The sequence below is a fragment of the Eschrichtius robustus genome, chromosome 11 (assembly GCF_028021215.1).
Source record: "Eschrichtius robustus isolate mEscRob2 chromosome 11, mEscRob2.pri, whole genome shotgun sequence".
NCBI classification, from domain to species: domain Eukaryota; kingdom Metazoa; phylum Chordata; class Mammalia; order Artiodactyla; family Eschrichtiidae; genus Eschrichtius; species Eschrichtius robustus.
The window spans coordinates 49,231,326-49,256,129 of record NC_090834.1 but is presented as its reverse complement, the minus strand read 5'-3'; the positions used below and the strand labels follow the sequence as shown (position 1 = coordinate 49,256,129).

Here is a 24,804-nt window from a genome sequence, read left to right as displayed (position 1 = left end):
ACAAAATTATAATCAGAGTGTTGCTTTGTGAGAGTAGAGCCAGAACAAGGATGGTTAGTTAGATAAAGGTCAATGACACCAATATTCACAATAAAACACTTCAGAAAAACAGAGCCCAAGTCAGTAATTCATCACACTTTCACCAGTCCCAAAGTACTCCTTTGGGAAACTCCTTTGGAATTTCATGTTTTGAAAAATCTTGCATTTATAATAAATTTATTTTCCAATGTTTAAGATACACATAACTGGCAGACAGAACTTCTGCTACTGGCCTGAGATCATCAGTATTAATAGTTTTATTTTGTTTAATTCTAGGCAAAGACAAAGGAATGTGACACGGTGATTAAGCTGTATAAATTTATGGTAGAAACATATAAGGTTTCCATTAGGGTTTTTTTAGAATACTGACAATAAACCTTGGATTCCTTTTGCTGCTACCACGGAGCTCAAGGAATTCTGGAAGGGACACAGTCTTCGACTTCCTGAGCACCTCTCACATCTGTGTCCACAGCACCACTGGCCACCTCAGGTCCTTCTCATCTCCCTCATGGGAGCTGAATTCCTTATTCTCTAGTCTCCCTGACTCTGCTCTTGTCCCCTTCCTTGGGCCAGAGTGATCTGTCTGTAGCTTGAATCCCACTGTGTCCCTTTCCAGTCACCTTCAGGACTAACGTCCAAGTCTTCCCCCAGGCAAAGAGCAGCCCCAGACCCCTAGGCAGGTCTGGCCCCTGCCTGCTCTCCAGCACCATCCCTCCACACACCCTGCCCTCCTTCAGCATCACCGCACGTCCTCACATCCCATGCCGCTCTGCTATATTTGCTTGGAACATCTTGCCCCGACTTCGTCCGCCCAGGGAATCCCTATATATCTTTTAGGTCTTAGCACCAAGAAAAAATAAGTAGTTACCTCAGAAAAGAGGTCAGAGCAAATTTTTTTTTACTTTATGCAACACATTATCTGTGTAATTTAATATAAGGACCAAAGGTCACCCACTTAAAGACATGTCACCTTGTTTCTCCCCACCAAGACAAAAATTACTTGGACGTTATTAATAACACACTTTTAATACAATATAAAACCTATTATACTGCATTACACTTGTGAGCTTGCAAATCTGTCTCTTCCTCTGAACTCTAGGTTCCTTGACAGCAAGGACCATGACTGATTCATCTCTTCATTTTTTGAACCCAGCACAGTGCCTGGAACACAGTAGGTGCTCAATAGATGTTTTTGAATAAACCACTAGATGGTCTCAGGAAACCTGGACTAAGTCTTGTTGCTGCCCCTTACTGTCCAGGAGACCACGGGCAACTCATGTAGGCTCTCTGGGTCTCGGTGTCTCCCCTATAAAACAAAGGTAGTAACGTCTGCCTCGTGAGGATCAAATGAGATGACCAGTCAGGAAGCCCCCAAGGTGAAACACAAACATTCCATTTCCTTGTTATTATGAAGGGTGCCGAGGAAGGACAGGAAGTAACTGAAATAAACAGTGGTGATAACTATGGCCGGGGGTGGGGCGGTGACACGGCAGGGAAAATACATGCTGAGCCCGGGTGAATCTGAAGGTGAAGGACGCAGGGGACATGTCCCGTTCATTCTACACTCACACCTGATTCCCAGTGCAACCACCTCCCTCCTCTCCCTGCTCCCTCCCTCAGCCCACCCGCTGCCCTCTCATGCTCCCACTGCTGCAGGGCCTCTAACTGGCTTCCCGCTTCCACTCCTGCCCCCTCCAGTCTGTTCTCCACATGGCAGCCAGAGAGATCTTTCATGAACGTAAAGCCGATCACATCCCTTCCTTGCTTAGAACCATTTAATAGTGTCCCGCTTTACAGAGGACGGAACCCAGCCCACATCCCACGGATGCCAAGGTCCTGCACAGAATTGAGATCCCAGAGCCATCTCCACCCTGATTTTAGGCAATTCCCCCCGCTCACCACACCCTTACTGGACTGCCTGCTGTCAGTTCCCAGACCCTGCCATGCCAAGGTGTTTGTGGCCTCCAGCTGTTGTCTCTGCCCAAAGCACTCTTACCCTGGCTTCTCCGCCAGCTGGCTCCTCTTTCCCTAGGTCTTTTCTCAAATATCACCTCTTAAGAGGTCTTCTCTCACCACTGAAGTAGACCCTCTGTTATTCCCTCATGCCGTACACTGTTTGTTTCTTCTCTACCACTAATAACCATCTGTACACTTTTGTTTACTTACTGTCTTTCTCACTAGGTTACGTATTTGATAAGAAGAAGAATCGTAGCTGTCATATGTACTATGTTATTCCCAACACCTAACAATGCCTGGTAGATGGTAGGTGCTCAATAAACATCTGATAGTTGGATGGATGGACAGATGGATGAACACATGAACGGATGGACGGACGGATGGATGGATGGATGGATGGATGGTTGGATGCGGACGCAGAGAAGGAAGTAAAGAAAGAGATGAGATCCGGGTCAGGAAGCAGGATTCTGTGCGATATAAAGGTCTGTGAGGTTGGCAGCCCTAGACATCCTAGCGATACCATGAAGACCCTCAGGATGTCTTGCATAGAGATCTGTAAAGGAGAGGAAGCCATGGAAACAGGAGATGAGGGAGCTATAGGCAAAGTTTACCTTCTTCATACTTTTTTTCTCTGCTTTGGAATAATAAATATAAAGCACCTATAAGAGGACCTGACATGCAAGGCATTAGGTAAATGTTTATTATAATAATAATTATTAATAATAATAAATTTATTATTTCTAATATTATTATTCCAGCAATTATGAGTCCCAGAGGAGGCAGCCGACTCTGTGTGCATTTGACTAGTAGAAGGTCACAGAACATTGAACAGCTCAGTCAACAAAAAAGCAGCTGAGGATGCTCAAGACCTTGCAGCCCCACAGCCAAGGCTGGTTACTGGAGGCTGGACTGTCCCCCTGCTTGGCATGCCTTCCCTCCTGGCACCACCTGGCCAGCTGCCCCACTGGCACCCATGCCATCCTCTCCCACAGGCATGGCTAGGCAGCTTCCGAGGCTCCTCAGACACGAGGGGAAGCTGCTGCCAGCTCTTGAAGTGTGAGAACAGGGGAAATCTTTCAGCTCTGACAGGCGGATTTCAAAGCCTGTTTCTAAAAATGGCTGTTAATAGGCTTTTCTTCACACCATCTCTCTCTGCACCTGCTTTATCAGGAGGCAACTGCATTGCTATTCACTGTCCTGTGACCAAAGTGATTTCACCAGTCAAAACAAATAGTTATGGGCTAGAAGAGCCCAAAAATAAAATAAAAAGATAAGGGAGGGTCTGACAGGAGGACTGAGCTTTCTGTCAAATGGTTGGTGGACTGTCTTCAAGATCATGTTACTGCAGAGAAAAATAGAAATCCCAAGATGAAGGTGGGCATCATGAACATGTCCATTCATCGGAAATGGACACACAGGAGTGATAGCACAAGCTGGGTCAGCAGATGTTTAGGTTTGCAATATACATTGTTTAACATGAACACGTGGGCTTCCCTGGTGGTGCAGTGGTTAAGAATCCGCCTGCCAATGCAGGGGACAAGGGTTCGAGCCCTGGTCAAGGAAGGTCCCATGTGCCGCGGAGCAACAAAGCCTGTGTGCCACAACTACTGAGACTGTGCTCTAGAGCCCGCGAGCCACAACTACTGAAGCCCGCGCTCCCAGAGCCCGTGCTCTGCAACAAAAGAAGCCACTGCAATGAGAAGCCCACGCACTGCAATAAAGAGTAGCCCCCGCTCGCCACAACTAGAGAAAGCCCGCGTGCAGCAATGAAGACCCAACACAGCCAAAAATAAATAAATAAACAAACAAACATGAACCCGTCTCCTTTCTACAAGAGACTCAAAAGCACTCTGCTTAAGTCGATGGAGGCTGACTCAGGCACTATTTCAAGAGAGGAGGCACAGTGCTACCCGTCAAAGGCAGTGGGGTAAGAGACAGACACCACCCAAGGAGGGCCAGAGTCACCCTCCACAATTCACTTCCTGGGTGGGACATTCAACACCTCTGGGCCTCTGAAACCTCATCTGGAAAATGGTGGTAACACGTTAGGATCTTTTTTTTTTAATTGAAATACAGTTGGTTTACAGTGCTGTGCCAATCTCTGGCTGTACAACAAAGTGACTCAGTTATACACATACAGACATTCTTTTTTTTAATATTCTTTCCCATTATGGTTTATCACAGGATATTGAATATATAGTTCCCTGTGCTATACAGTTGTTTGTTTATCCATCCTATATATAATAGTTTATATCTGCTAATCCCAAACTCCCAGTCCATCCCTCCCCCACCCCCTTCCCCCTTGGCAACCACAAGTCTGTTCTCTCTGTCTGTGAGTCTGTTTCTGTTCTGTAGATAGGCTCATTTGTGCCATATTTTAGATTCCACATAAAAGTAATATCATATGGTATTTGTCTTTCTGTTTCTGACTTACTTCACTTAGTATGATAATCTTGAGTTGCATCCACATTGCTGCAAATGGCATTATTTCGTTCTTTTTTATGGCTGAGTAGTATTCCATTATATATATGTACCACATCGTCTTTATCCATTCATCTGTCAATGAACATTTAGGTTGTTTCTATGTTTTGGTTATTGTGAATAGTGCTGCTATGAACATAGGGGTGCACGTATCTTTTTGAATTATAGTTTTGTCGGGGTATATGCCCAGGAGTGGGATTGGTGGATCATAAGGTAATTCTATTTTTAGTTTTCTGAGGAACCTCCACACTGTTTTCCATAGTGGCTGCTCCAGTTTACATTCCCACCAACAGTGTAGGAGGGTTCCCTTTTCTCCACACCCTCTCCAGCATTTGTTATTTGTAGACTTTTTAATGATGGCCATTCTGACTGGTATGAGGTGGTACCTCATTGCAGTTTTGATTTGCATTTCTCTAATAATTAGTGATGTTGAGGATCTTTTCGTGTGCTTTTTAGCCATCTGTATGTCTTCTTCGGAGAAATGTCAATTAAGGTCTTCTGCCCATTTTTCTTTTTTTTTTCTGCCCATTTTTCCGATTGGGATGTTTGTTTTTTTGTTATTGAGTTGTATGAGCTGTTTGTATATTTTGGAGATCAAGCCCTTGTCTGTAGCATCACTTGCAAACATTTTCTCCCATTCCATAGTTTGTCTTTCCATTTTTTTTATGGTTTCCTTTGATGTGCAAAGGCTTGTAAGTTTGATTAGATCCCATTTGTTTATTTTTGTTTTTATTTCTGTTGCCTTGGGAGACTGACCTAAGAAAACATTGGTACAATTTATGTCAGAGAATGTTTTGCCTATGCTCTCTTCTAGGAGTTTTATGGTGTCATGCCTCATGTTTAAGTCTTTAAGCCATTTTGAGTTTATTTTTGTGCATGGTGTGAGGGTGTGTTGTAACTTTATTAATTTACATGCAGCTGTTCAACTTTCCCAGCACCACTTGTTAATGATACTGTCTTTTTCGCATTTTATATTCTTGCCTCCTTTGTAGAAGATGAATTGACTGTAGGTGTATGGGTTCATTTCTGGGCTCTCTATTCTGTTCCATTGATCCAGATCGGAAGGGAAGAGGTAAAATTGTCACTATATGCAGATGACATGATACTATATATAGAAAACACTAAGGACTCTACACAAAGACTACTAGATCTAGTAAATTAATTCAGCAAAGCAGCAGGATACAAGATTAACATTCAAAAGTTGGTTGCATTTCTTTACACTAACAATGAAATATCAGAAAGGGAATGTAAAAAAACAATACCTTTTAAAATAGCACCAAGAAAACAAAATACCTAGGAATAAACCTGACCAAGGAGGTAAAAGACTTAAATGCTGAGAATTGTAAAACATTCATAAAGGAAATTAAAGAGGATTCAAAGAAATGGTAAGACACCCCATGCTCTTGAATTTTAAGAATTAATATTGTTAAAATGACAATACTACCCAAAGCAATCTACAGATTTAATGCGATCCGTATCAAAATAGCCATGACATTTTTCAGAGAACTAGAACAAATAATCCAAAAATTTGTATGGAACCATAAAAGACCCAGAATTGTGAAAGAAATCCTGAGGGGGGAAAAAAAAAAGCAGGAGGCATAACTCTCCCAGATTTCAGACAATACTACAAAGCTACAGTAATCAAAATAGTGTGGTATTGGTACAAAAACAGACATACAGATCAACGGATCTTATCTGCTCAAAGACAAAGGGCTGGACAAGATGACCTCTTCATAGTCTTTTGGAGAATGCTCATCCTGGGTTCTTATAGAGGAGAGATGCTCATTTAAAATATGAATATGCAATTATTTATTCATTACCCAAGGCAGAGTGTATGGAGGCTGGAGGACTATCTTAAACTCCCTGCTAGGTGAGGTGGGCCCAGCCACGCCCTCTTTAGCTGGATTTGAAGCAACTTTTTAACTTTAATGCTAAACTACCCTAGCAGACATTCTCTTGTCTTGCTGTCTTGCTATCATGATCTCACGAGACTGGGAGTGTTGTAGTGATGGTTGGTAGATAGATAGATAGATAGATAGATAGATAGATAGATAGATAGATAGATAGATAGATAGATGGATAGATGGATGAGAGACAAAAAGACAAGTTGATAAAAATGTAGCTGGATAAAAAGATCCAGCTACATTTGGATCAATGTTCCTTTTAAAAACTTTTAAAACTTAAAAGTTTTTTAAACTTTTTAAAACATTTTAAAACAATGTTCCTTTAAAAACTTTGGTTAGAATGTGCCAAAACGTTGGGGCAAAATCCTGAGATTCCTTCGGGGTATGACGGCAGCCACTCCCTTCGACACCAGCTTTAAATTCTGGAAGTACCAGGTTTTCAAATGGCACTCTCTTTTCTGCTGCTGAAGACATTTTAATTTCATTTTCTTTCAAACAAACGTCTACATCATCCAGCTTAAGATCCATCAAGTACCCAGAAATTATTTCTAAAGTCTCTATTCAACCTGCCTCTTCCTGGATTCACTCCTCTCTTATCAAGTCTCTGCCAAAATCCGATGTATCCACACCCATGGAGAATGAGTTTGGATCCCTCAGTCCTCCCCTCTCCTCCAGAAGGGCAAGGACCAGGTCTAAAGCCTATTAGGTCTGTGACCTCTTCTGAGGCCCACACAGGGCTTCACACTACGTTAGGAATGGAGCAAAATTTTTAGAGCTGTGGATTCGTTGAGAATTAATTGAGCACTTACAATGCGCTTACATACATTATTTCATTTAATCATTATAGCACCCTGTGAAGTGGGTATATTTTGTTATCATCCCCATTCACAGATGTGGAAACTGAGGCTTAGAGAAATGAAGTGCCCTTCCCAAAATCCCACATATAGTGGATGGCTGAGCCGGAACTGGAACCTTGGGCTTTTCTGACTCCAAATCCTTAGATCATAGCCAGTGTGCTCTGTTGCCTACTATCTGGTTACAGGCTGTGCCCTGGTGGTGGGGGGCACACAGTTGATTCTAGCTGACAGCTTTCCTTCACCACCAGAATCCTTTAACCTGTTGCTAGTTACAGAGGTCTAAATCTAGGGTCTTAAGCAGCCTCAAGGACGAGAATAAATCATCTGATCATAAAGGTGCTGTTCTTTAGATGAAATGCACCTGGCACAGCATCAGGGCAGAAAACTCTCTTAAAGAAATGGGTTCCTGAAATTTATATGACCAAAATAAAAGATTTCTCTTGGCTTTCAAAATCCTCCAAGCGCCATGGAGAGAGCTAAGCATAATTATATTGGCACCATCTTTTAGAAGAGATGGCAGACGGGGTTGTGTATTGTCAGTGTTCACCAGAGCAGTTTCTGATGTGTCCAGGAGGCAATGTGAAAGTAATTCACATCACTAACTTTTATTGAGAGTATACTATGAAGAAGGCATCGTGCGAGCCATGCAGTGCCTAAGAGGGGGGCCTGGCTCTGAATATGACATCCAGATGGAGACAGACACAGGCGTTGTAAGTATATACTGAAACCAAAGGTAGAAAAGGGCCATGACTACACAAGCTAAATGCCAGAGGAGCACAGAGGGTGAACGAGCCACCTGCATGTGGCATTATCAAGGAAGGTGGCATGGCAGAGGCGGCCCTGGAGAGCTGAGCCCTGAAGTATGCTGAAGATTTTGATAAGTGAACCCAATGTGAATGGTACCCCCAGGAGTTGGGAAACACAAAAGGAAGGAAAAGAACAAAATAAAAGGGCATGTCACGGTCCTAGAGATCTATCATTAACTCTACTTGTAGAATTAGAGGTTTTGTAAAATTATTTAGCTCTCTGAAAACGGGGCCCCTTACAAGGTATGGACCTACTGCTCAATTTCCGCACATTCAACCACAAAAGGTGGCTGTTCTCGGAGAGAAAGCCATTCTCTCTCATGGTTTGACCTAGACAACTTCTCCTCCACCACCTTCATCTTCCGACTCCTATTCCACAGAGTCAGCGATGACAGAACTGCCAGAGGGAAGAGTGTTTTCACACCCCTCTCCCAAGCTCCCGCAGCACTAGTACATGTTCTCCTCATCACACCGCCCTTCTGAATTGAAACCGTCTGCTTACTAACTGGTCCCCACCTCCACCCCCCTCGCACATAAGCTCCTGAAGGCAAAAGAAGTGTCGCATTCACCACTGAGGTTCCACTGCCTAAAATATATAATAGACACTCAGCAAATGTCCAATGAATAAATTTAATAAATAAACAAATTAGTCTTGGGGGAATTACACAAATTTAGAGGGCAAAGAGAAGGCATCCAGTGATCTTCAAAGTTCCCTCCGAGTCCCAGATTCTGATTCTAACAGAGCCAGCGGGTATGGTCATAGCCCATCAGAAGGCCACAGCAGGGACTGTCCCCCGTATAACTGGCAAGGCCCCAGAGCATCAGACTCTACATACCAGTGTAAGTGAGAGGGCACTTGCACGCTGGAAGTGGCAGTACAGCAGAAGGGGTGAGGATGTGGGCCCTAAAACAAGATGGTCCGGGTTCAAGACCCAGCTCTGCCACTATGAGCTGCTAGACCTCCAGCAAGTTAGCTAACCTAGCTAACCTCCTTGAACCTCAGGGTTCTCATCTGTAATACGACAGTGTATGTCAAAGCATTGTGATATTGTATTAAATGAGTTAATGTGTAGAAACTGCTTAGAGCAATCCATGGCACAACGTACGTCCAAAAAGATGCTAGCTCTTATCGTTACGACTTGGATTCCTTCCATAAGGCATTCTGCTACTGAAGGAAATTCAGTATAATCTGAATCTGGGTTGGAATCCTCCACACCTCCTTCAGAGACCGGACAAAGTGGGGATGGGAACTGTCTATTGTGAATGGAGACCCAGCTCCACTGAAGTCACGAGGGAACACGGCAGCCTTTGTCTCATGGGGAAAGTCACTGCACAGATCAACAACTCAGAAGAGATGCCACCTTGTGCAGATGCTGCCTCCCTCCTGCTCTTTTCTGAAAGAACGAGGCAAAACAAAACAAAGGAACAAACAGGGTCTGCCTTCTCCAGAGTTCCACCCCACAGGGGAGTGTTTTTCAGGACCATTATGCTATGGGCTTCATGGAGATTACTACCAAACAACGATACAGAATCCAGACAAAATGCTTTAAAAAAAAAAATATTCTCAAGTTGCTAATCATTCAACTCTATCCCCTATGGTCCCTCTAGCTTTTCGTATCACTTTTAAAAGCAAAGCAGCTTTGATTTTCTCTTATTCAAGTTCCTCAAAAGCTGATGATCTTTCTACCCAAAAACCCTCTCCTCAAATGACTGAGTACTCTTTACTCTTTACTTTGTCCTTTGGGTAGGAACTGTGTTTTCACCAGGCTGCCAGGCAACCATCTGGGTACAGAATGAATGCATGCTTTTAACTGCTGACCCTGGCACCCCCAATCATGGGCTAGCCCTCAGATTTTCATCACACAGTCATAGAGCATCTTTTGTGCTCTGTGTCAGAGAGGCAGTGGGACACCACCCCAAGGATTTCCCAATGTATTATACTTTCTACACGTCAAAGTGAAGATCTGGAAGCTGCCTATAACCTCGTCTTTGCAAACAAAAGTGCCTCACACCATTGACCCCTTTGCAATGGCCACATGAATCAAAAGGCCTTCTCCCCCCTGCCCTTCACTATAAGACTGGCATTGGAAAGAAGAGAGTAGATGATAAAAGAAACCTTTGGTAGAAATGACACAAATGCAAAGTAAAATAAAGCCGTAACCCCCAGAGCCTACAAAGGCCCAAGAGGACCAAGAGAAACTGGAAACAGAGGCTGGAGATGAGCCTGAAAAAGCGTCCACAGAAACTCCATATAGAGAGTCCAGATTTAGATTGACTTTGACACCATTTGGCCCGTCCGAGCCAGACAACATGAATTTCTGTGTGGGATTTGCCCTCCAGTGGTGCTGGTTACAGACTCTAGGTATTGCTGTTTACAACTGTTTTTAGGACAGGTGGCAGGTTCCCATGTTAACATTTTATTACATGAATCTAAACACATTGCCTCTAGAAGATAAGAAAATATATGCAAGCAAATCTTGAAATAAGACTATTTTAGAGGGATTTCCACAGGATCAGAGTGCCACCCTTGTGTTACAGATGGGTCAACTTCCAAAAGTTGATCTGTTATTTACTTGGCTCTAGAAACTCAATTTCCAACAGAAACCGTAACCTAAAATTGAAAAGACAATGGACCATTAAAGAAAATTATATACAGAGGAAATAAATCTCCCAATGAGATATCATCTCACACCGGTCAGAATGGCCATCATCAAAAAATCTACAAACAATAAATGCTGGAAAGGATGTGGAGAAAAGGGAACCCTCTTGCACTGTTGGTGGGAATGTAAATTGATACAGCCACTATGGAGAACAGTATGGAGGTTCCTTAAAAAACTAAAAATAGAACTACCATACGACCCAGCAATCCCACTACTGGCCATATACCCTGAGAAAACCATCATTCAAAAAGAGGCATGTACCAAAATGTTCATTGCAGCTCTCTTTACAATAGCCAGGACATGGAAGCAACCTAAGAGTCCATCAACAGATGAATGGATAAAGAAGATGTGGCACATATATACAATGGAATATTACTCAGCCATAAAAAGAAACGAAATTGAGTTATTTGTAGTGAGGTGGATGGACCTAGAGTCTGTCATACAGAGTGAAGTAAGTCAGAAAGAGAAAAACAAATACCGTATGCTAACACATATATATGGAATCTAAGGAAAAAAAAAAAAAAAGGTCATGAAGAATCTAGGGGCAAGACGGGAATAAAGACACAGACCTACTAGAGAATGGACTTGAGGATATGGGGAGGGGGAAGGGTAAGCTGGGACAAAGTGAGAGAGTGGCATGGACATATATACCCTACCAAACGTAAAATAGCTAGCTAGTGGGAAGCAGCTGTATAGCACAGGGAGATCAGCTCGGTGCTTTGTGACCACCTAGAGGGGTGGGATAGGGAGGGTGGGAGGGAGGGAGAAGCAAGAGGGAAGAGATATGGGAACATATGTATATGTATAACTGATTCACTTTGTTATAAAGCAGAAACTAACACACCATTGTAAAGCAATTATACTCCAATAAAGATGTTAAAAAAATAAAAAGAAAATTATATAACGAGGAAATAAATCTCCCATAATTCCACTGCCCTAACATGATAATTTTCACACATTTAGTTCCAAGTCTTTTTATAGAGCTACATCTTTCTACAGTAATGCTCATGGATATAGATTCCACTTAGTATTTTGCATTTTGAATTAAGCATTCATAAACATAAGCCAACATTTCTGAAATCTTCATAATGATCACACAAATGCTAATCTAACACATAATATACTTTCTTTGGAGAACAATTCAACTGTTTATAACAACATGTTTATGAGAAAATACTTTCTGAGCATCAGTTTTGGGTTCTAGGAGTAGCAAATCTTCCTCCTGTGCTTCTGGCATCCTATCCCACACTTTCTTGATTTCCTGACCCCTGAGATATGAGGCATTTCCTGTTATGATGTCTTAGTCCAGTTGGGCTGCTATAACAAAATACCATAGACTGGGTGGCTTACACAACAGAAATTTACTTCTCACGATTCTGGAGGCTGAAAGTCCAAGACCAAGGTATGGCCGATTCAGTTCCTGGTGAGAATCATCTTCCTGGCTTGCAAATGGCCATTTTCTTGCTCTACTTTCACACGGCAGAGAGGGAGAGGATTAGTGTCCTTTCTCTTTTTATAAGGACACTAATCCCATCATGAGGGCTCTACCTCCCAAAGGCCCCCCCTCCAAAATACCATCACATTAGGGAGATAGGGCTTCAACATATGAACAGGGGTGGGGGGGGGGTCACTGAATCTATAACATGGTTTCCCATATCTTCAGCAGGGGTGCTGCAGCACGGGGGAATCAGAGAAGTTCAGAGCAGGGATGGGGGCTACCAAGACTCAAAGTAGAGGGTGGGAGTTCTAGGAAGTTGGAGATGCTGACAGAAGCCGGGGTTTCCTATCTCTGGCCCACAGCCTGGACACCCCCAACCCTTTTTTTCTGTGAGCCTCAAGAATGTCTCCATCCATCTCTGCTTTCAAGGTACCATCTGTGTCTCCAGAATAGGGTCTCCTTTTCCCCAGGCTTGGCTGGTAAAACTGGAAATAACAAAGGGCGAACATCTGTGTTGTGCTTCTCCAGTCTTCACAGTAAGCGGGTCTCTGGGCACACAAAGGTCTGATGTGAGATTTATCCACATTCCAGATACAAGTGATCTTGGGCATATAAACTCCACAGAGGGAGATACCGGGGGAGGAAAAGCACCAGAGGAAAAGAAGGGGGGGCTTTGGTGAAGGAGGAGGGGGAAGGGAAGGGATGAGAGGAAGGAGCCTCAGTAGATGTCTCTCTGAATGATTCACTCATCCAATGACTGTTTACTGGGTACCAAACTATGGACCAGGCACTGTTCTATGTACCTTGGATACATCAATGAACAAATAAAACTAAAAACCCTGCCTAAATGGAGCTTACATTATAGTGGGGAAATACAAATAACAACCAAGAGGTATGGTAAGTAGGAAAATTAAATAGTATGTTAGGAAGTATCAAATACTATGGAGGAAAAGTAGACCATGTTAAGTAGACCAAGAAGGTTGAAAGGGCTGTTTACAACTTCCCATGGGGTGGTCTGATAGGTCTCATCGAGAAAGTGAGAAGCCTTGAAGAAGGTGAGAGAGTTAACCGCATGGTTATGTAGGGGCTGTGTGCTCTACAAGAGGGAATAGCCCATGCAAAGACTCCAGGGAGGAGCATGCTTGGAGTGTTTGAGGCCAGCATCTTTGGGCAGCAAGTGAGGCTGAGGAGTAGCAAAAGATGAGGTCAGAGAGGGTCAAATCATGCAGGGCATGGTAAGAACTTTGACTCTGCAGGGTTTCGAGCAGAAGAGTGACGTGATCAAATTTCGTTTTAAAAGGCTCACACTGGCTGCTGTGTGGAGAACAAACAAGAGGAACACAAGGAGACCAGCTAGGGGGACACTGCAGTCATCCAGCAGAGAAATAGTGGCGCCTTAGGTCAGGGTGGGACCCGTGGTGAGAGCAGAGGGTGGATTCCAGATCTAGTCTGAAGACAGAGCCACAGGACTATCTGGTGAATTGGATAGAAAGAGAGTGGTTAAGGATGTGTGCAAGGTTTTAGCCTCTCACGGTGTGGTCAACAGACACAGAGAAGTAGATTGAAAGAAACAGGACTGCAAGTTGGAGACCCATTGGAAGACTCCTGCCTAATCTAGACACAAGATGATGAAGGAGTGAACAAGGCTGGTGGTAGAGGGGATGTAGAGAAACTGATAGATTTTAAAGGTTGGGATAAAATTGACAGTAAATCAAATTAAAATTTCAGATAAGCATTTTGTAGCAGTTTCCCCAATAGCCATGCTTTCTTTCCTTAGTGGTACAGAATTTTTAAGTGGATATATGGGAGCCCAGCTAAAGATTACATTTCCCAGATTCTCTTGCAGCTAGGTATGGTGTATGACCAAGCTCTGGACAATTGGATGTGAATGGAAGTGATATCTGCAACATCCAAATTGTGTATTTTCCCTACCTACTGGCTTCTGTATGGAATTATGGCAGAGCCTAGATGCAACCATCTTGGACCACGAAATGTAAGATGCACACTGAGGATGGCAGAGCAACAAAATCAAGCCACATACCAACCTGCGATTCCTTACCCAGACTTATTTATGTGAAAAATACACTTCTATCTTATTTAAGCCTCTGAGTCTGGGGTTTACTTTGTTAAAGTTGCCTAACCTTTAGCCTAACTAATACAAGTTCTTTTAGCTGTTCCAAGCACAAAGCCATAACACCAAATGTTATCAATCCCATGAAGCCAGGACAGTATTTGACAGGGAAGGATTTAATTCCAACCTGCCTCTGCTTGTTTGTTCTTAAAATATCTGAACAGTATTTGAGCTTCGATGCCCTGAGTCACTGCACAAGAGGCTTAGGTCTAGAGCAAACTGCTGCTTATGGAAATAATGTTCACTTAATAATGCATTGCTTCTTTATCAATCAAGGAGGCCCAACCTAACATCACATCTGAAGCAGAGGTCTCAGGAAGACACATTATGTTATCGGCCTTTGGGACACAAAACAGCACCTGCAACAGACTTCTAATTCGGTGTACAACCCGGCCATCACCTCCTGATTGATCAGTGAGCCAAGGAGTCCCCCCCCAACCCAAAGGAGGCAAGATCAAGTTCTAAACTGGCACCGAACAAAAACATACTTTAGTCAAAGGCATATCCCAGCTGTGTGGGAGTCTAATAAATTACCACTGCATATAGAAGGATTGAACTAAAACCTGCGTGGCCTCAGATGTGCAGCCAGCACTGTAGTGCAGGCCCCCAGGCCTTTACACGTTCACTAATCTAGATGCATCTAGTCCACATGGGAAGGCGGTCACCACGCCTTGCAGCTTAAGAAGGCCCCGCTGCATGAAATGCGCTGGTCCATAATCACAGCGACTGGACCAAGCACGCTTCATTCATTCTTTCCCTGACCATCAAGCTCAAGAGATCAAAAAACTGCAAAAAGTAGGTGAAAAGTCAGTGGAAGTTTATGGCAAAAAATCATTGTTGGCATGTGGGTCAAAGGAGGAGGTTGACCCACTCTGGGAAATACAATGCCCCCCTGCAGTGAAATGCCCTGAAGTCCGGGATGATTAAGGTCAAGTAGGTGTATTTCCTCCCAATAGGCTATTTGTAGCCATTTCTCTAGGCAACGAAAGCATGAGGCTAACTGTAAAGCAGTGACATTAAGATTCATAAAATTGAGAGGAAAGGGGTTAGGACTCGACTGAGATCGTTTAAAGAGCAAATACTTATTGAGCATCTCAAGTCAGGCGTAGAGAATATTGTGTGACAAGACAGTCTCTGTCCTCAAGGTGCTCAGGATCTAGTGTGGAAGACAAACCAACCAGCCATGACAAGAGGGTGCGCAGTGCCAAAAGGAAAGAAACATGGAGTGAGAAGACAAATGGGAGGGGACTCAAGTCTAGTTTGGGGAGTGGGAATAGAACATCCCTTCCCAAAAGAGGCCAGAGATAAGCTGGGGCCAGCAACGTTTTGATGGCTCACTTGCTACTACATGAATAGGATGGGGATGATTCGTCCTACGAAGATACCCTATAAAATAGGGTTGATAATTGCCTGTTGTAAGTAATGTAAGTAAATGTAAGTAAAATATGTCTGATGTCTTGTAATATGTAATCAAAGATTTACTCTATTGCCACAATCTACATGGATAACAGAAGAGGTCATTATGTAAATTTTAGAAGAAAGGCACAATATTAGTTTTGTTTGTTTTTTTTAAAAAGGGAAGTTGAAATTGATGTATTGCTGAATTTGCATCAATCAGAAAATCTAGATTCCTGTAGGGAACTTGGAATCATCCAGTTCCAGTTCTGTCATCGTTCTGAATATGCCTGAATCAGTCAAAGCAGATGTGAATGAGAATTGTCATTGTGATTCAGTGGACTGAAAATCTGGAGGTGGGCTTCCTCTGCCTACTTGTGCAACAAATGACAATCTCTGTGGCATCACTTGACTTTCTCAGCCTGTCTCTACATCTGAAAATGAGAGGCTGGATGAGAACAATGGTTTTCAAAAATTTTTTTTTTTTTAATGACAATCCACAGCGAAAACTGGTATTTCACATGGTGACTTGGTATAATACTTATCTTTATTAAGTTTAATACATTTACTATTTTTTCATTCTATTCTAACCCATTTCTTTAACATAAAAATGCTGGTTAGACCCAAGCTAATTTCACGTCCAACAATTCCAGACTAGGTCATATCTAAGGGAGCTTCCAACCCTGATTCTGGAACTTGTCAACACGATCATCTAATATTTAGTGCCGTACAGTTTTCAAAATGATTTCACCCCTGTGATCCTCATAGCAGTGGTGTGACATGGGCAGAGAGGCTAATGAGATTCAGCACAGATCGCACGGCGAGATTATGGCAGAGCAGGGACCAGACCCTGACTGTACACCAGCAGTGATGGTTGGCCTGTTCAGTTGCTCTTCTTCTCTCAGCGAATTCCATCTCCTGATGACCCTCTGCCCTCAAGCTTCAACTTAAATGCCTCTCCTGATCTGTCAAAAGCGGGAGGCAAACCCAGAGAACATGTTCGAAGAATGTAATGTCAGCTTTCATGTTCATGCCCTTGTTACACCCTTCGGGAACTACCCAGTGCCAGCCACAAATGCATGAAACTCGGTCCCTGCCCTGGAGGAGCTCAGAGTCTAGCAGAAAAAAATCCACCCACAGACCCACCCACTAAGTACTGGTCCCTTTCAAAGCTGCCCTTCTCTTGTTTTCTCAGTGATAACCTCAGTTGTTCTGTTTAACTCAGCAAGTCTCCCCATCTGGCTGATGGAAAGTGCCAAGCGTCAAGCCTTCCCTGGAGACTCTCTGAGCGCTGGAGGTCAGCAGGACAGCGAGAGGGTGGCACCCCAGTGGGGAGTGAGGGGCGGCTCCTAGGCAGTGCTGCTCCCTCCATTGTCTCCCCTCCCTCCCCAAGGGCGAATGCGGGAGGCCAACAGCCTCTCTCAGCAGCACTCCAGATACCCTGCTCACCCCAGACCAGCATCAGCTGACTTCAGGGATATACAAAAAAATCTTTAACATCATGAAAAGGTCAGGCCCCTACATTTATGGATAATGTCCCATTTATATTATTTAGGAGGAAAAAAATTACATCAAGAACAAGGGCAAGGGGCAAGAGTGTTTTTAGGGAACTATAAACCTAGGGCTAAAAAAAAAAAAAAAAGAGACATTCAAGTCCTTCTTTTATTTTTTTTAACTATTCATAAAGCATTAAGTGCTAACTGTAATATGCCAGTATTTCTAAAGCAATGATTGTTCAAACCATCACAGTCAGTAGTGGGAATTTATTATTTTGCTTTCCAGCATCTATCCCTCCTCCCTCTGATGACAATACACAGATTTACTGGGGGGGCAGGGTGGGGAGCCATATCCCCTTTATTCTAAGCCAGTTGGTATGGGTGCCCCTAACCTAAACTCTCTCTTTAAATCCAGGGGTGAGCCCTGACTCACTTAAGTTATGGTGACCGGTTTGGGGATGGAAGGGAATCCAATCAGAGTCCATGAGACAGAAAGACTCTTTTTCTGAGGCTCCAGAGAAAGTGTCCTTTCTCTTCCACAGGAGCTACCAGAAGAAAATGTCTTTCTATCCCTGGATGGTGTGGTATGAAAAAAGGAGATGGGGGACTGTGGCAGAATCCGGGTGAGAGGCTCTACTGGATGGAGACTGAGGATGCAGCTGATCTTGCAAAAGCAGAGCAGGGAGCCAGAGAGAACCTGCATCCTTAGGGATGCCATCTGGACTGCTGGGTCAAACCCTTCCTTCCTCTAGATATTTAGCTAAAGAAATCTCTTATTTGCTAAGCCAGTTTGAGCTGAGTTTTCTAACACTTGCTACCAAAGTAAATTTAAATTCATAAAACACCTTACCTATCCCAAAGTAGTAATATACAAAGGATTTAGGTTCTCTGGGGGGAAGCAGGGATTGTAGTGTGATAGATGGAGGTTGAGAGAAAATTTTCTTTCTTAGCTTCTGTTAATTCTGCAGGAAATAATCACAATACCTAGTATCTATATAATTGTTCCTATTTCTCAAAAACACCTTTTCCACAAGTATTTCCTCACTTGAATTTCACAATCCTGACTCCAAGAAATTATTCAAACTTTTATTTTGTAGTAATTACTTATTTACCAAGTACTTTATATAGTTTAAAATTTGATTTCAAGTTCAGTAATTCATTTGACTGTCACAATAACAGAATGTGGTAGGAATGGTGGGTCTGTCATAATATCCACTTTAAACAGGAGAAAGTTGAACCTCAGAGAAATTAAAGGAGATGCCCAAGTTAACTCAAGGAGGTGCTGGGAGACAGACCTCAAATCCAGGTCTCTTGGTTTTAACACCAATGATACTAAACTCTACTCCCAGAAACAAGTTTGTGTGCTCCTAAGCACTATGTTAGCAGTGGGCTGAACTTGACCCCAGCACCAGAGATCCAGACCCGGATTCCAGTGGCAGAGCCAGAACTAACTAGCTGGTGACCTTGGGCAAGTTCCCTTTGTCTTGTTTTCTCATTTGTAAAAGGAGAGGTTTGAATTAGGATCTGTGATGCCCTTTCAAGGTCTAAACGTTCCATAATTCTAGACTTTCTTGCCCCTGCTCAAATTAAAAATCTTTTCCTCAGAATAATTATAACCTTAGCTGACGTTTGTTCTCACTGGATGTCAGGTACTGTGCTAAGAACGCTACCTCCATTTTCTCTTTAAATCTCACAACACTCCCGAGACAACTGTTTCGCCTTTACAGACAGGTTAACTTGGACTGACAGAGGTTAAATGAACTGCCCAAGATCAACAGAATCAGCAAGCATCAAGGGGAGATCTGACCTCAAGTCAGACTGGCCATGAGGACCTTAACCCAGCCTATATTTGTTCTTACGAAAGAAATTAGGCTTCCTGCATTACTGATTACCTCTTTCCACGCAGAAGAGGTGTGGTAAAAAAGCCAAACCGAGTTACACCAAGCCTCCCCAAGGCAAAAATGTAAAGCCGCTGGAAGGGCCTCTGGAAGGATCCTCCCCGGGCCCAGGGGGCGGGGCGCCCATCCCGCGGGCCGCAGAATAGTGGCTTTGGGCCATCCTACCCTCCCGGACTTTTACCTTGTTGAGATGCGGGTTCCTGGTGACATCGTATCCGCGCTTCTTCAGGGGCACCGGGCGCGCCGGGCCGGCCTTGGAGTGGCAGCCTCGGGAGGGCGCGGGGGGCTCCCAGTGCCGGACAGCGCTGCAGGCCCGGCCGGGTAGGAGAGCCAGCCGCGCGCCCGTACCCAGCGCGGCGCCCATGGCCCTTGCGCAGACCTGGCACGGGGAGACACCAAGGTCAGGGGCGCCTTCCGGCCAGCCAGGACCCACGCGCGCCGCGGGGCACCGAGCCAGTGCCAGGGACGCGCGCTCCGGGAGAGGGCAGGGATCCCGCAGGGTTTAAGGCGCCAGCCCCCCGCCCCTCCCGCGCGGCCACCTGCGCGGCTCTCTCTTCTCGCTTGCGGTGCACAGGCCTCGCCAAGCCCCCGGCAAAGAGAAAGCAACCTCAGGAAGCGGTCCGGTGCGGGCCACAGCCCGCGCCACCCACGCCCCCATCCCCGAAGAGGAGAAGAGGCGACTGCGCGCCGAGGGGTCCCCAAACCTCCAGCCCCGCTCGGTGGCTCGCCTAGGTCCCCTGCTTCCCCAGCCTACCTGCGCTGCGCCCGGAGCTGATGTCTACGCGGCCGGGCTGCGGGGCAGGCGGGGCGAGACGCAGCGGGGCCGTTATACCTCTCCTGCCAATGGCTGGACCGCGCCGGCGGCCGCGAGAGCGCGAGGCTGGTGCGTTCTGGAAAGAGCGGTCCCGAAACCTTGTTCTCAGTGCGGGGCCTCCCCTGAGGGCGCGCGAGGAGCGCCTCACAGCCGTGTGCATTTGCCTCCCCGGTGACAAAATGAAGCGTAGGATACTCCCTGAGCCTGTCCGTCTTGACAAGCCGTACGCACCGAGGGGGCTTAGCATTTAGGGATCAAGGTACCCTCTTACAGTCCCACCATTTGGAGAAGGCCCTGGCTTCTGGATAACGGGTAGAAACCCTCAGGCACCCAGCGCTGTGTTGTGTTGCGTTGTGCTGTCGAGTGCAACAGCCATTAGACACACGTGGCTCCATACCTTTAAACAAATTACTTTGAATGGAATAATATTTAAACTCTAGTTCCTCAGTCACACTAGCCACATATCACGTGCTCAAGAGCCACTTGCACATAGTAGCTTTGGGACTGGATAGCGCAAGTATGGAACATTTCCATCTTTGCAGAAAGTTCTATCAGACATCGCTGATATAGGGTCCCCAGTTACTAAGCAGGCTCCTGGGGACCCCACGGAGCCTGACATGAATTGTTGGGACCAGGCAAGAACCTTGGAGTCCATCTAGCCCTGAATTTAATTTTACCCTTTTTCCACACAGTAGCCAGGAAATTCCTTTTAACACGAACCTTTCATTGTGTGTGGAATAAAATCCAGACTCTTTTTGGTGCCCACAGGTTATCCTGTAGCCTGGCTGCTGCCAACTTCTTCAGGCTTATCCCACTCCAGTCTCCCTCTCACTGAGCTCTGGCCACACTTGCTCCTTCCTGTGTTTCCACCCCATCCAATTCCCTCTCACCTCAGGGCCTTTGCACTTGCTATGGCCTCTGTTTGGAATGCTCATGCTCTCAAGTCTCCACTAAGTTGTCAACTGGAAGGCCTTTCCCCCACTCCATCCAATGTCAGCCTCCACTAGGGACTAAGTAGTGAAGGATTTTTTCCATTCTTAAAACTTAACACAGCCAGTAGTTAGCTCGTTTTTCTAATTGTTTATTGTCTGTGTTCCCCTAGAATGTAAGCTTCATGAGGAAAGGCTCTTTGCCTATAAACCTGTATCCTCACATCTAGCTCGGTGCCTCGTGCATAGTTGCACAATAAATAGTAGTTGGGTGAAGGAACGGAAGTGACAGCCGCTTTCATAAGGATTGTGAACCCTCAGACTGCTGGACAAATGACATGGTCCTCTACTCATTCCCCTTCAAACCTCCCGTGCAAGCAGCCTTCAGAATGTGCACTCTGGCTTTGTTCTAAGTACAAAGCAGGTATTGTGGCACTCGGGGCTGCCCCTGCCTGGATTCAGGATTCTCTCCTCTCCCTCAGAAACAATCATCTCCTCCTTCACTCTCTCCCCTTTCCAGTCCAATCTTCAATTCGCTGCTCAATTATCTATATAAAACATTACTTTCCAAAACAGAATTGAAATTACCTGGTGAGGGGATGGGATGGGGACCAAGATACAGATTTCCAGGCCCCTGCCACAAAGATTCCAGTTCAGTAGGGTTTAAATGCCTGAAGTCTGGTTTACTCTTGGACTGTACACTTATATAAACACATAAACGATCCTTTTTTTTTTCTTAAACCAGTTTGAGTCAGATTTTTGGTTGCTTACAACCAAGAGTATTAACTGATAACTTTTCCTCTCAACGCTGTTTCTATATCTGCCAAACTTCCCACCAGTCGACAAACATCTTGAGGGTAGACTGTGTGTGTGTGTGTGTGTGTGTGTGTGTGTGTGTGTGCTTCCATCTTTGGCACCTGACACATAACAAATCGTCCAGAACTTTTGAATAGTCTGCCCTTCCTCGATACAATGACCGTTGTCTCACCTGGAGCACATTCAATAGGTAACCTCAGTCATTTGAAACTTAACTAGAAACCAGGATGTAATCAAAGGTTCCCAAATAAGCCGATATAATTTTTATACAATCTATTCACTAGAGCGCATACAGCTTACGTCTAAGATTCTCTCACCTGTGGCCTATATTCTCTTAACCCAGATGTAAATCTAACAATATTGTTTTTCTTTCGCATGTGTTTGATCTTTGGCCACGTTAAGGAAAGGTGCTAAAGGCAGGTTCACCAGGTGGAGCAACAGAAGGCAGTGACAAGAGGAGAGGGCTGCTGTGTTCTACAGACCCAGGTTCTTTCTCCAGGGTGTTGGGCTTCTCTCCACGGAAGCACGAATACCACCACAAGAGCATCCCAGCCAGTGGAAAGGGAGAAGAGGAAGTGGAGGGCACTCCTTTAGGGAAATGATGCGGAAGTGGCACACATTACACCTACTCACGTTCTGCTGGTGAAACCTGTCACATAGTCACAGCAGCTACAAGAAAGCCTGGAAGTATTTTCTCTAACAGGAAAGGCATATATACCCCTGCTCAGTAGGGGAGTCTACTACTAAAAGGAGGAAGGGGAGAATGATTCCTGGGGACTAGTAACTACCAGTCTGGATATAATACTCATTTTATATGAAAGTGCTTGGCGTGGAGTGGATGCTCAGAAACTGTTATCTATTATTATTGGCAGGTGTGGTTTCCATCCCTGGTTTCCTGGCACATTCCTTACTTTTAGACCTCAACATGGGATTACAGAGGCCAGGTTCAGAGCCACGGAAATATTGCAGAACTTCTTCAGCTCCATACTACTCTGACTTCCTTAGCAAGCCAGCCCTGTGGTCTGGTCCAGCACTAGATAGAACTAATGAGTCTCCATAATTTGTCTTGGTCTCTCTGCCTTCACATCCCATTTTCTGACTTCTGCTATGGTTGTAATGCTGCTTCCTGGGGTGGCAGGAAAGGCATCCCATTCCCATCCTCCCTGGCCAGAGTTCCCATATTCCCCTTGCATTTAGTACGTTTGCTCTTTCATTGTGATTGCAGAGATTTGCACATGTATCTGTTGCACTACTAGATTGAGTTCCTTCAGGACCGGAACCACCATCTACAATTCTTTGCATCTCCAGGACCTGGGACAGTACCTGGCACCAAGAATGCCCTTTGTTGCACTAAATAAAACTGGAATGAATCAAATTTGTGCATACCCTTCTAAAAAGTGGACTTGTTGAAACCAAATTTGGTACGTTGGTAAAAGGGCAGGAAAGCAGCTTCAAATTAGGGTTTTAGTTCAGTTGACTGCCTTGAAACAAGACCACTTGTCTCTTGTAAGCAGATTTTAATGAGCCTCCCTATGCGTTTTTAAAAACGGAGGTGCATTAAAATAATTATTTTTCAGCTAATCCCATTGCTTCACACACGTATAATATTCTACGCAACATGTTATGAATGTGGTGAACTCTTTAATTCACATTGCTGCTAGGAATATTTGGAGACACTTCAACTCTGTTGTTTGCACCGAAAGAGGATGGTGAGGAACATTTATTTCCCCCTTGTCCTCATACTCGCCACTCCGCATACATGCCCTGCGTTCTGGGTCTTTGCTCAAGCAGTTTCTTCTGCTCCCAACACCTGCCAGTTGAAGCCCTGCCCTTCAGCTTCACTCAAACACCACATCCTCCGGCAAGTCTTCTCAGATTCCTCAACCTGCAGCAGCTCGCCTCTCTCCCACGTGCTCCCCAAACTTTATCTGTGCCTCTCCTCTTACACTTTTATAGTCTGTCTCACTGGGAAGTGATTTATTTCTGTGCCCTTTTTCTCTGAGCCTCAAAGGAGGCTCCCAGAAGTAAAAGCAACAGCTTTTCATTCAGATAGTCCTGACTTCACCAGTGACCAGCTTGTGTGACCTTGGGCATTTTATGTGACCTCTTTAAACTGTACCATTTTCCTGGATTAGAAATTGGTATTCTAATATTATTTCCCACATTGGTTTTTGGTGGAGCAATGTAGTCATCTGTTTTTTTTAAAGCTCATTGTAATGCACTTACCACATGCCAGGCACGGTTCCAGGAGTTTATAAATATTAACTCACTTAATAGTTAATAGTTAATAATATGAGTAATACTCTTTTTGTGTTTCTATGAAATACTGAGCTGGTTAGTGAGCTATCTACCTCGGCTTCAGATCTACCTTTCTACACTCTGGTTTATGGCTGGAGTTGGTACTCTGCAAACCAGTTCTTTGGGAGCAGCGGGTTTTCTATTAATTCTGTCAATAGGGGGCAGTAGGGGGAGACTGAGGCTGGAGAGGGGAGATGTCCTCCTTTCTGTTTGCTTGCCATTATTTCCTTTCAGTATCCCCTCCAGTCACAGCCTTTCACCCACCACAACCATTGGTCCCAGCCTCTTCCACGCTCTAGAACCAGCCTCACCAGGCTGCTGAAAACTTAGCAGTGGGTCACTTCCTCCATGGGCCCAGCTTCTGATGGTCCCAGCCTCTTCCCTTTTCTCCAGCCTTAGAAATGGGAGCTGCTTCCTACAGTTACTCTCTGTGGTTGCCCTTCCTTCTCATTCAGCCCTCTAATACCTGTGAAACCAGTTCTTTCTATTAAATTCTTTCTGTTGAGCTACACCTACTACAGTTTTCTTGACTGGTACAATTATTATCTCCATTTTACAGATGAGGACATAAGACCTGGAGAGGTCAAATAACTCACTGAAGTGGGCCAGGATTTAAGCCCAAGTTCCAGAGGCCATGGTGGTGACCGGGACACGAAGGCTTACATTTGGGAAATGCTTAGCCTGGCCTGGTGGGCAAACACTAAATGGATAGTGATCATCTGATCTCCAATCATTATCCTCATCATCACTCTCACCGTTGCATCCTACATGACAACTAGCACAAGGGTGGGTACACTAAATGCCCATGGAACTGAATTTGATACACCTGAATAGGGAAGGACAACGTGGCATAGAGGGACCACAGAGCCTCTGCATCTGATCCCTC

The 24,804-nt window shown here is 44.7% G+C and overlaps 1 protein-coding gene across 3 annotated transcripts in view; it reads right to left on the bottom strand.

Annotated features, from left to right (window-relative positions):
• Window positions 1–24,804, bottom strand: part of ME3 (malic enzyme 3) — a 327,654-nt gene that overhangs the window by 182,931 nt on the left and 119,919 nt on the right. Inside the window, exons 1-2 of one of the 3 annotated variants that reach the window (XM_068556439.1) lie at window positions 19,816–19,936; window positions 19,243–19,440 (exon numbers count right to left, since the gene is read on the bottom strand). The exons of 1 other annotated variant lie outside the window; for it this stretch is intronic. In XM_068556439.1, the coding sequence (XP_068412540.1) occupies window positions 19,243–19,425 (183 nt within the window). In that variant the 5' untranslated portion in view covers window positions 19,426–19,440; window positions 19,816–19,936. Of the gene's footprint in view, window positions 1–19,242; window positions 19,441–19,815; window positions 19,937–24,804 lie in introns of those variants that run through there. One more of the 3 variants, XM_068556437.1, reaches the window with a different exon arrangement.